Genomic DNA, 13,331 nt, shown 5'->3' with positions numbered 1-13,331 from the left:
TTAAATCATGTGAATTTTTAGTTGGTCATTCTTAGTTGGTCCAATCTCTCCAAGGAATCAAAATATGCTTTTGCACTGGTTACCCTGTAGCTGAATTGCTTCTTATTCTGGATGCTCAATTGTAGGACAATTACAGATAAATTTCTTCTGAAATGCCTTTGCGGATTTCTTTTCATCATTATCAGTGATCCTTTGGGCAGTAGAAGTGGTCCTCCCTGTTATTTCTCTGTTGAATTCTTCCATGGGTACAATCCTCAATCCCAGCAAGAAGCAGGTTGTCATTCTAACTTGAATCAGCAAAGAGGTTGAAAGAGTGGAGGTTCAGGTTATCATTCTTACTCGAATCTGCAAAGACATCAAAAGTGTCAAGATTCTGATAGTAGATGTAGAGGCTACTCCTTGGAGAAATGGTCTTAGGGGATGGGGAAGAAGGTGGGCAGAGTTGAGGAATCAGAGGAGCATTGGGGGGAAGCTTCAGAGTGGTCAATAGAAGCTTAGGGGCTGGAGATTTTGACTTTTTTTTTTTTTTTTAATTGGCCATAAAAAAAAAAACCCACTGCTGTCAAATCGATTCCAACTCATAGTGACACTATAGGACAGAGTAGAACCGCCCCATAGGGTTTCCAAGGAGCACCTGGTGGGTTCAGACTTCCAACCTTTTGGTTAGCAGCCATAGCTCTTAACCACTATGCCACCGGGGTTTCCAGATTGGCCTCAGAAGGTGTGAAACGTTATTATAGTTTTAATTTGCGTTTCCCTGATAACTAATGGTGTTAAGCATGTTTCCATGTGCTTATTGGCCATTTGTATATTTCTCCATTGCCAAAACGATAGACTCAAACATATGAACGATCATAAGTAAGATGCAGGACTTGGCAATGCTTCATTCTATTATACATAAAGTCATCATAAGTCACATCTGGCTTGATGGAAATTAACAACAGTATATTTTCCCTTATGAGGTAATGATTGAAGTTATTTGCCCATCCTTTATTAGGTTGCTTATCTTATTGTTATTGATTCATTGAATATATTCTGGATACAGGATACAGACCCTTTGTTAAACATATGTTTTGCACATCTTTATGTTTTATAAAAAAATATATATATACTCTGCAATAACTATTTTTAAAATGTCAATAGTGGCAGATTAAACAAATTACGGTGGAGTACAATATGGAATATGGAGAGGGGAGAGATTACAAAATAACATAACCAATTGGATTAGTAGATCCTCTGGGGTTGGAGGATACCAAAAGTGAGGGGAAAGGTTAGATCCGGAAGCACCAATTTACTAGTGGGAAGGGTGGCTGCTGTGTGGTAAAATGTCTTGAACACGTGCGTGTGGCTTTTCTCTTTGTTTCTTGCCTCCCTACCAGGGTTTTGGTAAATAGAACCAAAGTTAACTTTGGACCCATTCATACTGCATTTTTTTGTGTCTCTTCACATGCGCACTTATGTGTCCTGTGAACACCGCCCCAACTGCTGGCTGAAACAGAAGCAGGCAGGCTCTCTCCACTTCTGGCGGTGCCACTGCCCCTAACCAGCACAAAGCAGAGACTCAGTGGTGCCATTCACAACTGGCTTACTGTTATTACCACTGGGATTGTTCCACCCTTCAGTCATGCCCTGAACCCCTTTCAGCCTCAGAGAGAGGAAAATATACCTGCCTTTCAACCCAAAAGCCCCAGGATGACTGTTAGCATGAACCTCCATTTACACATGTACACGCACAGAAGAGTAGCAGTAGTTACCTTTTGGCAGTGGGATAATGGCTGATCTTTCTATAAGGCATATATATTATTCATTTATGTATTATTTTAAAAAGATCAAGCTTAAGTGAATATATACCCCAACCCACTCTCATTCAAACAAATTGCACCACTCATGTTACAGTCAGAGCCTAAAAGTAAGGTTTCTCCCAAAGTCAGCCAAATATGTTAGATAGGAAAAACAAAATTTTCTAGAAAATGGTTATATAATCATACGGTATATGAGATTCGAAAGAGAAACAGGCTTTGCAAGGCCGAATATGAGCACCCTCATACAGTCTGCTAGTTCACTACACTTTGCTGAGTCATTCTTAAGTAAGCCCTTGGCTTGTAGCCACTATTGTCTGCCACCACTATAAAATCTCTGCCTTCTCACTGCGGAGCCTGCAGATCCGCTTTGGTCCTGTGGCCTACCAGGACTCACCTCATTTATAAAAAAAAAAAAAAAAAAAAAATCTATAAATCTCCCTAATAAACTCCTTTGCTGCCACATTGGAGTTGCCCGCCTCTTTCTTTGGTCTCTGGGCACCCTCCGATTTTGGGAGGCAAATTTTGTTACTGGTCCATGCCTGGACAATTGGCAAGCCACCCAGGAGACCTAGGAAATGGCAAGTGGAAAGGCCTCTGTGGAGGAAATTCCGGGTTGACTAATGACCTCCACGTGGAGAGGTCTGGTGTGTATGGCTTTCTGTGGGGGAAATCCCAGGTGGGCCAGTGACTTTCATATGGGGAGGTCTGACCCATATGCTTGATGTGTGTGGATTGCCTCATGAGTATGGGGACGCTCCAAAAGTGCCAAGCAGCATAGCCTGGTTGTGAGCAGACACGTAACTTCATAATTGTAGAAATGAAGCCAGAAGAGCAATAACAGCCGTGGCCGCTGCTCTGGGCTGTTTGGCTGGCCATCAAAGCCCAGCTAGTTGCTAATGTGTGCATAAGAGCTTTGCAAAAAGAATTACGGTTGGAAAGGGATTTGTGGCAATTGTGTGTGGCCACAACTGACATATTAAGCAGCCACGTCCACGAACGGGATAAGCCAGAAGAAATACTCACCCAAAGGTTTGTACAGATGGGGGATTCAAAAACTAGGGGAACACTTCCCTAGCCATTGCTCGACGCCCTCCAACAATGGGACTGGAGATAATTGGAGAAGCTAAGCAGGGCCCTGGTGCTGAGAACACCCTGTAATACCTAGCATAAAGCAAGAGTTGAAACAGCAGGAACAAAAAAAAGGAGTAAAAAGCCCTTCAAGAAAGCGTGTGTTGAGTAGCCTTGGAGAGACCTTGGAGGCCCTCTCTGGAATTCTCTGATAACTGCCTCTGCCGAGATAATCAAGCAGCAACACAGTTGGAGCTGCAATAGCAAGGGGAAAACTAAAGTAGGAGGAACGGTGTAATGGATTGAATTGTGTCCCCAAAAATATGTATCAATTTGAGACCATGTGTAATTGTCCTCCATTATATGATTTTCCTATGTGTTATAAATCATAATCTCTGCCTGTGGTTAGAAGGATTACTCAGGTCACCTCCCTGATCCAAAAGGGAGTTTCCCTGGGGTGTACCCTGTTGCCACCTTTTATCTCTCAAGACATAAAAGGAAAGGGAAGCAAGCAGAGAGTTGGGGGCCTCATACCACCAAGAAAGCAGCACCAGAAGCACAGTGTGTCCTTTGGACATGGGATCCCTGTGCCAGAGAAGCTCCTCAACCAGGGGAAGATTGAGAACAATGACCTTCCTCCAGAGCCGACAGAGAGAGAAAGCCTTCCCCTGGAGCCGAAGCCCTGAATTTGGACTTGTAACCTACTAGACTGAGAAAATAAATTTCTCTTTGTTAAAGCCATCCACTTGCGGTATTTCTGTTATAGCAGCACTAGATGACTAAGACAGACAGGCTCCATGTTACCAGGCAACTGGGCTGCACCCATGCTTTTACTTGGTGTGGTGGAGGCATGGCTCGACAAATGATGGAAGGCTCTGCCAACTTCGCCCAGAACTTCTGACTTTCCAAAATAATTAAGAACGAGGATTAACCCTAGGACCCTCTGTCACCTAGGACCAAAGGCCTTATGATACAATTAAAGTTCAATGAAGAAATGAAAAGAATTGTATGTCTTAGGTTTTTAGATACCATTGCACAGGTGACTGTGATCTCCATAACACCTGGCACCAAAACGAGGAAAACTTTTGGGTTTGAGGTCATCATCATTGACACTCTTGCTCAAGCCTGACTATGGATAAGTCCCTTCAGGGCCCCTACAAGCCCCTATTATAAGTATTGATGATGTTGATATACTAAAGTACACCTTTGTAAACTTTTACCTCCAAGTCCTGATGGGAATTGCTGCCATTAGGGCTATCTTTTAGTAGGGCACATGGAAGCTGTGACATGGGCTACAGCTAACAGCCTGACCATTCAATCTGTCCACTGACAACCCTCAGAATGACATATAAAGTAAGCCCCTATGGAGACATCAGAACAAAAAAAAAAAAAAATCAGTTCTGTTCCTGATAAGCTTTTGTTACTTATGTGGATGGTCACCAGAAAGACCCAGTGCTGAGACAGGAAAACAACCAATGAGCAGACCGTTCTTGCCAACTGACTGCAGAGGCTGAATCATCTTCTGCTCCAGAGCAAAGACGTGTGCAACCGACCACCTCCTGGATTTAAGAGAGGACAGCCCATGGAGATTCACATACCATCCTAGACTCAGCCTACATGCATGGGCTGCCACTGTCATCAGAAAATGTTGGACAGCACAGAAAAGCTGCCTTGCCTATGAGACCCTCACGAAAGCTGAAACCTGCCCAGGGGACAGATTCCAGAGTCAAGAGGCCAGGGCATTCTTGGCAGGTAAATCATACTGGGGCCTCTTATCCTATACACAGGCTTCCACTGAATCTTGAATGAACTCTTCATACTCTCTATCACCCCCAAGTCATAGGGGCAAATGAGCACTTCTATGGACAGGCTTAAACAGCTGATGGGAGGGGACAAGACAACCCCAGCCTGAACTATACGTCTCAGGTAAGTAGTCTAGGCAGCTATTTTTTTTTTTAATTTTGTTTTGTTTTGTTTTAACTACCTACTTAAAATACGGAGCCCTAAAATAAAGTGAATGAAAATCTTTTAAATAAAGATAGCTTTTTTGAGACCAAAACTGACATCAGAAATATTTAAGTATTTATTATAAATGTTCACATTACACATTTACTTATATAAACCAGTTGTCGTCAAGTCGATTCTGACTATATAGAGGGGTAACAATTCTTCCTTTCCTGTAGAAACAGTTCCAGAGCAAATGGTTAGGGAATTAAACTTTGACTTCATAGATGCTGTTAAAAATTGCATTTATGGCATTTTAAAATTATGTTTAGTACATAAAAATCAAACTTTTAAAATTTGGTAAGAATACAAAAAAACAAATTCTAAACACAGTGGTTCTTTAAAATATTTAAGTGTTCAAATGTTTTAGATGCTGAATTGATATAAGGAGAACTGTTGTACTGGGAAAAACCACTCTATTATTCTATATAAAGAAAATCATAAAAAAATAAAAATATTATTTCTCAAATAAGTCTTTCCATATTAAAACCACAATGACACACAGACTACTCTAGAATGCATCACGCTGTGTTCCAGTACCCTGGCACTACAATAACCAACAGGCTGCAAACACCAGTAACGACCTTCTCAGAGTCTTGACCTTGAAAACAAAGGCCTGCTGTTTTTATATGAAAACAAAGGGTTAAAATTACATGACCAAACCAAGGTGTGGTTTCTTACGAAACTAAACCACAGAGCTATAATCAAGGATAAAAAAAAGAATACAATTCCTTCATCACAAAGGAGATTTTGTACATTAGCCCTCACAGCTGTACACTTAAAGTAATTCTTCACAGGTCTGGAATGCAACAGGTGACTAAGTTATTGACTAACACAATTCACAGACTTCAAAATGATATAGCAAATCCTAGATCTGCCAGCATAACAGGGAGTTTGAGGCTTTCCCTACTACACTAATAAACTCTGAATAAAGAGAGTGTCTACAAAGTGTCTACAGGGCTCTTCGGCCTCCGCGATTCTCTTAGCCCTCTGTGTTCATGATTCATTTTCATCCATTTCTGTAGGAGAAGTGCTTCGGGTGGTAAAATGGCCATTCTCAGGTACAGGACTCATCACTGCAAGGATGTTTTCTTGTAACAGTGGCCTTGGAGACAAAATAAATTGAGTCTCGAAAAAATCCAATGACTCGCCATCTTCCTTCTCCATGAGGAACTGATAGTCACCGAATCTGACCATGCACCTGTACGGCAGCTTCGCTTTGTTTAGGTAGCCCAGCTCTTGGTTGTCCACAATCAGACTTGCCTTCTTACTCATATTTTTAATTTCAAAAGACAGAACTGAGCTATTGAAATCTTTAAACAGCTGCAGAGCAAACTGAACTCGGGAAACCTGTTTGTCTTGAAAGATATAACGACAGATGCTGGTGTTTCGGCCAAATTTCACCACTTCACCGGAGGGCAGTTTCTCCCGGTTATAAAATCTTATTGATTGAAATATTCCACCTTGCATCTGGGCAGGATGGTAAAGGGTCATCCGGAGACAAGTTACTGTCTCTTCTGTGTCATCATCTTCAAAACCGGCCATGACATGCACCGGAATCGGACCCACCTGCAACAATGAAACCACCAAGTTAGTCTCAACCAGGTAATTCACTCTCACACTTTGGGCACTGAGATCTTTTGATTCTAATATTTTGATGAAAATCTTCTGACAGATGATTTATTTAGACTTTAAGAAGATAACACATAAAATACTTTCAAGTAACTAGTAGATATATGAAGTTTTACAACAAGTCCTGGGTGGTGCAAACAGCAGTGGTGCTTGACTACTAGCCTCAAGTCTGGTGTTTTGAGCCCACTTGAGGTGCCTCGGAAGACAGGCCTAGCAATCTGCTTCCGAAAGGTCACAGCCTTCTTCTCTGCACAGGTGGGGTCGCCAAGAGTCAGAATCAATTCAACAGCAACTAACAACAACGATGAGAACTGATGTATAGCCCTTTTGATTTTTTTTTTAATTTTTCATTTCTAGTTTATAAAAGCATACATATAATCTGGACAATAACAAGGAACGGCTGCTGAAGAGTTAAAGATATCATAATAAAGCAATTTTAGGGAAGCAAAAAAAGACCTGTTTCTTTCTCAATTAAATAGAGTGAACGGGACCCAGAAGAAATACAGCAGCTGTATTTTAAAAAGAAAATCAGGAAGAAAAAATCCCCTCTGATTTGAATACCCTTACAGGATATACGCATAAAGAAAACTTACAGTTTACTAACTGTATTATAATTAGATATGAATTGTTGCTGTTGTTAGGTGCTGTCGAGTCGGTTCCGACTCATAGCAATCCTACCTACAACAGAACGAAACACTGCCTGGTCCTACGCCATCCTCATTAAAGAAATATTAAAAGTTATAAACAAATAAATGTAAAGATTATCCCTTATATTGTCATTTACTTTCTATTAGGTAAATGATTAAAATAGTAAAATTTTACATGGTTATTTTAATTTATAATTATAAAATATAGATATTAGACATACACACATATATAACTCTCCATGAGGTAATTCTAAGTATCAAAGTCTGCAATAGCGCTGGAATGATTTATTTTTGTCAATGGGTCCTAATGGCTGGATGGACATACTGTCATTAACCATAAATAGCACAATCTAACTGCTAGTAACCACATTCGTCTAGAGCTGAAGGCTCCGTGGTGCCCTCCACCTACACCTCACTAAATTTTTCTTTAATAATCAGCAGAGTATTTAAAGTCATATAACAGGATAGGAGAATTAGTTACTAAAATTTTGTGAGGTTATTTTAAGACACGGAAATTCCATTTTAAAACTATTTAAAGACATATGCACATGCTAAAAAAATTCACAGTAAAAAAAAAAGTGTCTTCCTCCCACCTTAACTCCTTGCTCTTCTCAATAAAAGTTGCTTTTATCCTTAGAGAAAGTTTCTTTACATAGCATGCATAACTATGTGTGTGCTCACAGACATACACCAACAGACTTTCTACACAATAGAAACATTTTTCTCACACAATAGAAACATACTGTATTTACTTCTGGATCTAGAGTTTTTCAATTGCATACTGGAGATTTTCCCCCTTATTTATACATATATCTTATTCTTCAACAGCTGCAGAAACCAAAACCAAACCCGTTGCCACTGAGTTGATTCTGACTCATAACAATCCTATAGGATAGAGTGGAACTGCCCTGTAGTGTTTCCAAAGAGCGGCTGGTAGATTCAAACTGCTGACCTTCTGGTGGGCAGCCGAGTGCTTAACCACTGTGCCACCAGGGCTCCATAGAACTCCTTTATTCTATTGGGGCGATAAATCACACCAATAGATACAGTGATACTGAGTGTCCCCGCATTCTTTGAGTGACCCTCAGTTGCTTGTGCTGCTGGGCTCTATCTGCTTGTACTATATTTAGGATTTTTGTGTCAGTAGTCTTAAGTGAGGCTGATTTGTAGTTTTATTTTTGTGTGTGTGCCATCTACATCAGATATTGCTATCAAAATTATGCCAGTTTAAAAAAAAAAAAAAAAAACCTGAAAGCCTTCCTTCCCTTTCTGCCCTTTGCTGCTATTGATTTTTAAAATACAATCTTTTCTTTCCTTCTATTTTGTAAATTTATGCTGCTAAAAATTAAACTCTCAGTTTATTTGGTTGCGTAACAAGTAACACGGCTAAGCAAAATCTCCTTTTTATTGCTTTTTATTGATTTGGGAATATATCTTTTATTTTAAATTTATTGCCAATTTTTTTTTTTTTAACTATTACATTACATTGCATTACTCAAGCAGACAACAGATGCCCAGCCAAAAAAAGTAAGATACACCCTCAAAATCTTGGACCAGGGTGGTAAAAAGGACTATGAATCCAAAAAAAAGCCAGCAAGAATTAACACATAATTGGTCCATTAGTTAATCCATCCTACACTGTGATTTAAAGACATTTTAATTATGATACTAAAGATTCTCATTGTTCAAGATGCAGGTAGCATAAAAAGGAATAATTATAACAAGTCATGAGATGATATAATTAGCTGTTAACAAGCAAATAAGCTATAAAGGAAGAGCAAGAATCTGTTAGTGATCTCCAGTCCTACCTAGGAGATGCTGCCATAATTCTAGTTTATTCTTGGACTCTGGACAGTAATAGTTCCCAAAGGAGAACAGAATCAAAAACCACTGTATAGTCTGGATATAAATAGTCTTTTGGTAACATCCAACTTTTTTTTTTTTTAATCTTTTATTTGATTAGCTTTTGAGTAAATCAACCACCAAAAAACGTGTGCCCTCTACAGGTGCTTATGCTTAGTACCCAGGGCAGATAATATCCATTACAGAGCAATAAACTGGCACTCTGGTTTATAAACTAGTACCTGGTAAGTGTCTTAGTATCAATGCTCAGGGTCTGATGTATCTCTGGGGGAAACTACAAAGCAGAGGTCACAATTATGGCCCCTCCAATAAACACTGTGGTAGACTATTACTATCAACATATTTGCTGACTCTCCCTACCAGGCCTATCCCAACCGGCTCTGCCTCTGCGGAAAAATGATACTTCCCACTCTACTGACAGCTATATCAGTGAAATGTGAATGGAAGTTGTATGTCTCACTGCCAAGCAGAAGCTTTAAAGCACCACAAAGTTTCTCCATCTATCTTTTCCTCTGCCACAACATTAAAAAAAAAAAAAAAAAAAAAGCCTGTTGCTGTCCAGTGAATTCAGACACATAGTCACCCTATAGGACAGAACAGAACTGCCCCCATTGGGTTTCTAAGGCTGTAAATCTTTACAGAAGCAGACTGCCACATCTTTTTCCTGTGGAGCAGCTGGTGGGTTCGACCCACCAGCCTTTTGGTTAGCAGCTGGGTACTTTAACCACCACACAACCAGGGCTCCTGCCACAACATTACCAATCTCCAAAGCGAGTTCACCCTGTGTCCCAGATGGACGTGCCAAAACCAGACCATAAAAAACATGTAACATGAGTGTGTTCTTGCTGTAAGCCATGAGATTTTTAAGATCATTTGCTATTTCACCATAACTGAGCCTGAGCTGACGAATGCATCTACCTATCTTTTGGAGCCCTGGTGGGACGGTAGTTAAGAGCTTGGCTACTAACCAAAAGGTCTGCAGTTTGAATCCACCAGCTGCTCCTTGGAAACCCTATGGGGCAGTTCTACTCTGTTACATAGGGTCGCTATGAGTCAGAATCAACTCGAGAGCAATGGGTTGGGCTTTTGGTTTTGTCTTATGAAGGTATGTAACAACAGCAGCCCCTGACACTCAGAAGGGCTACTATTTAATATGAACCTTTCATGCTCCAGGCACAGTGCTCAGCTCATCACACACTATTGTCTTTAAAGAACTAGCCCAAGCCACAAATCCAGCCCCAGAGGCAGGATTCAAACAGAGCTTGAATGCCCTATGAAAACTCTTAACCACTACAAACACTGCCTCCCTGGCTCACAAACCACAGCAGTTAACCCTAAAGAAAGGGGTACACAGGTGTGTGTGCTGAAACCAGCAAGACACTAACCTAGAATCTAGTGCTGGAGAGGAAAAGATGCCATTGGTCCTAACTTGTCATTGTCTAATCATAAGAAAGACAGGCTCTGCAGCACCAAGTTACTTTGAATGTTACTCTTAAGCTTAGGTATATAAATACTAGCATAGACTGAGTACTCACTAGTAATTGTGACAGGCTGTTTTGGTACTCTAAAGCTGAATAAATTATGATCTGTGACCTCAAGGAGTTTATAAACTAATCTGTTTGTTAATCCTCAGAGCCACAAGGTCCCTTAACAAAGTGGCTTGAATCCCTAAAATATAGAGTGGTCAGAAAAAAAAAAAAAGAAACTAACAAAAAACTAAGAGAGTCAACTTAAAATTGGTGGATTTTTTTTTTCAGTCACTGCTATGTAGGTGCTCAAAAATATCTTTTTTAAATCTTAGACATAAGTCATCAAAGAAACAGAAAACACCAGCGGTAATAGTGCTTACCTCTAAAGAGGAAAACTGGGGCCAGGGCTCGGGGTGGCAAGGAGCCTTACTTTTCACTGTACATGCTGTACCTTTGGAATTTTATACCATGTGCACTTAAATATCTACTTAAAAATATCTAACAAATATGTTCTCTACAAAATCACAAACCACCTAATTTTTATGGAGTTAAATGGAGCTGGAGATTAGCAAAGTATCATAGTGGTAAACTCTGGCTATCAAATGTTAAAACACTGTGATGATGTCTAACATGCAGTGATGCCTGTGTTAACTCAGGTACTGCAGAAAAAATAAAAACAAGCTTTGCTGTCAGGAACTTTATCTTCAACAGCATAATACAGAAGGCATGGGCGCTGCATTGTTGAGCATGAGAAAAGAGTTAATATAATACACCCTAGGTGTCAGGAAGTATACAGTTACCTGGGAGCTGGGAGTCTTAAATGTGAAAAAAAAAAATGTGAGAAGAGTTAAATTTAGGAGGAGGCTTCTGACTCCTCTACAAGAGAACAGTAGATATATATAGAGAGAGAGGTGGTGTGTGTGTATGTGTACACTTGCCCCTTTTCCTTCCCTTTCTCACCACTCCTGCCAAGGTCCTGCAAGGACAATGAAGGGATATACTCCCCAACTCCTCCCCGCCCCCTCCCCCACAGAAGGGTATGCAGCTTTCAACCGTCATGAACAAAAAGATATACAGAGATACTTTTGCCATAAGTAGCAGGTGTCCAACTAGTTAACAGAAAGTTTGGTGCCCATGGGTGATAATGCATGTCCACAAAGTTTCTCATGCTTTATGAGTTTTTTTTTTTTCTTTTTAAAGAAAAAAAAAACAAGATTGATTGTAATAAAGTTGTTTTGTCCTGGCTGATGTATTAAGGAAGGTTACCCGGTATCCCCCTAAAATTGTTATTTTCACACACACATACCCTCCACAAATTCACCCTATTGATATTCTCAAGAGAGAATATATCTTTGGGTAGTGGCAAGGAGAAAGTTTTCAGTTTTATCAAAGGCTCTTCTCCCTGACAAACACCAAACACTGAGCAACAGGAGCGGAAGAGAAACTTGGAAGCACAGCAAAAACAAATTTGTCCTTCTGTCCCCAACGCCTAACGGTCATCAAACACCCTACAATGTGGCACTGAAGACATCTGTGAACTGTACCGTTAAGCGGAGCTGTCCCGCAGCACCAACTTACTACAGGGAACAGGTCCTGTAAAAACAGTCTGGAGAGTAGGTCCCTGCCAGGGTAGTAAATTGAGTCCCAGAGAGCGCCGAAATGACCATCGAGCAAGAGCAGACGCGGTGAAAACCAAAAACTGCTGGAGGAAAGCCTAAGAAAAGCAGTTTTTTGTTCTTGTTTTTTTCAGTCACGCTGTCTTCTTCCTCCCTCTGTGCCTCCAACTGGCCTGTACTTAATCAAACCTGCACAGCCCTGATCTCTCGCGGCTGCGGATATCCGCCTGAGGTTCGGAGTGGATTTCAGAAATTCCACAGGAATTTGGGAAATTCTTCCTTTCAATTTAAGAGCGGGGAAAGTCCCAGAACACAATGGATTTTTTTTTTTTCCGCCCTTGTGAACTAGACTGAAGCAGAGAAGGCAGGCCGTGGCCCAGGCGAGTTTAGAACCCTCTGCTGAGGAACTCGGCGCTCCACGGAGCCCGGGACCCGCAGAAAGGCCTCGGCCCGCGACATTGTGGGTCGGTGGGGACGGCGAGAGGGGTTCACGCGCCAACTGCTCTGTGAACTATACTTCATAAATGAAATTCTTTTCTGACTAGAGAAAAATCTTTGCAAAAAGTACAAAGAACCCCACCTCCTATATTGCCTTTAGTCCCCCTCCTTGCATTTATAAATATTCATATATTTTATAAAGTTGAGATCATGCTGAACATGATTTGTACAACCTATCTCGAGCGTCTGCCTCTAAGCCAAGCCAGCAGGAGCAGCGGGGGGGTACACTCTAGACAGCACCCTGAAAACTCCTTGACAAAACCTCCTTCTTTGGGCGACAAACAAAAGGCTCTTCATGTCATCCCCGGAGACCGACGCCCGACACGTACCTGGGAGCCCATGAGTCCGCGAACTTCACCAAAAGGCTTCGCCTTCCGGGCTCGGAACGAGGCTAACGGAGACGACCGGGAGCAGGCGCGGCGTCGGGAGGACGGTCACCGCCCACCGCCCGGGTTCCGCAGCTGACTCGGCGAAGGCGCCCGCCCGCCGGGCGACAGCTCCTCCCCGGGAACCTGGTACCACCTGAGGTTAAGCCAAGCTGTTCTGCAGAATCAATACTTCTTAAAGGTACAGGTCTTGCAAAAGGAGTTTTAAAACCAAAAACAGCAGGAGGAAAACCTTAGAAAAAGACACAGTTAAACCAGGTTCCGGCGGAGGGGGTGCGGCGCGCAGACCCAGCCAAGCCGGCGGGCGCGGGCGCGAGGGCCTGACCCTCCTGCGCGCGCGCTGTCA

The 13,331-nt window shown here is 41.5% G+C and overlaps 1 protein-coding gene and 1 pseudogene across 1 annotated transcript; both read right to left on the bottom strand.

The window, feature by feature from the left end:
- Positions 1–1,716, bottom strand: LOC126077523 (eukaryotic translation initiation factor 1-like; annotated as a pseudogene).
- A 3,214-nt stretch (positions 1,717–4,930) lies between these two features.
- TIFA (TRAF interacting protein with forkhead associated domain) lies at positions 4,931–13,331 on the bottom strand. The gene is made up of 2 exons (XM_049885515.1): positions 12,929–13,331; positions 4,931–6,443 (listed from the first exon to the last, which is right to left on the bottom strand). The coding sequence occupies exons 1-2, from the start codon at positions 12,938–12,940 to the stop codon at positions 5,871–5,873; spliced, it is 585 nt and encodes a 194-aa protein (XP_049741472.1). The 5' UTR covers positions 12,941–13,331; the 3' UTR covers positions 4,931–5,870.

The sequence above is a fragment of the Elephas maximus genome, chromosome 5 (genome assembly GCF_024166365.1).
Source record: "Elephas maximus indicus isolate mEleMax1 chromosome 5, mEleMax1 primary haplotype, whole genome shotgun sequence".
Classification (NCBI taxonomy): domain Eukaryota; kingdom Metazoa; phylum Chordata; class Mammalia; order Proboscidea; family Elephantidae; genus Elephas; species Elephas maximus.
Note: the sequence above shows the minus strand (reverse complement) of the source record. Positions and strands in the feature narration are given on the sequence as shown.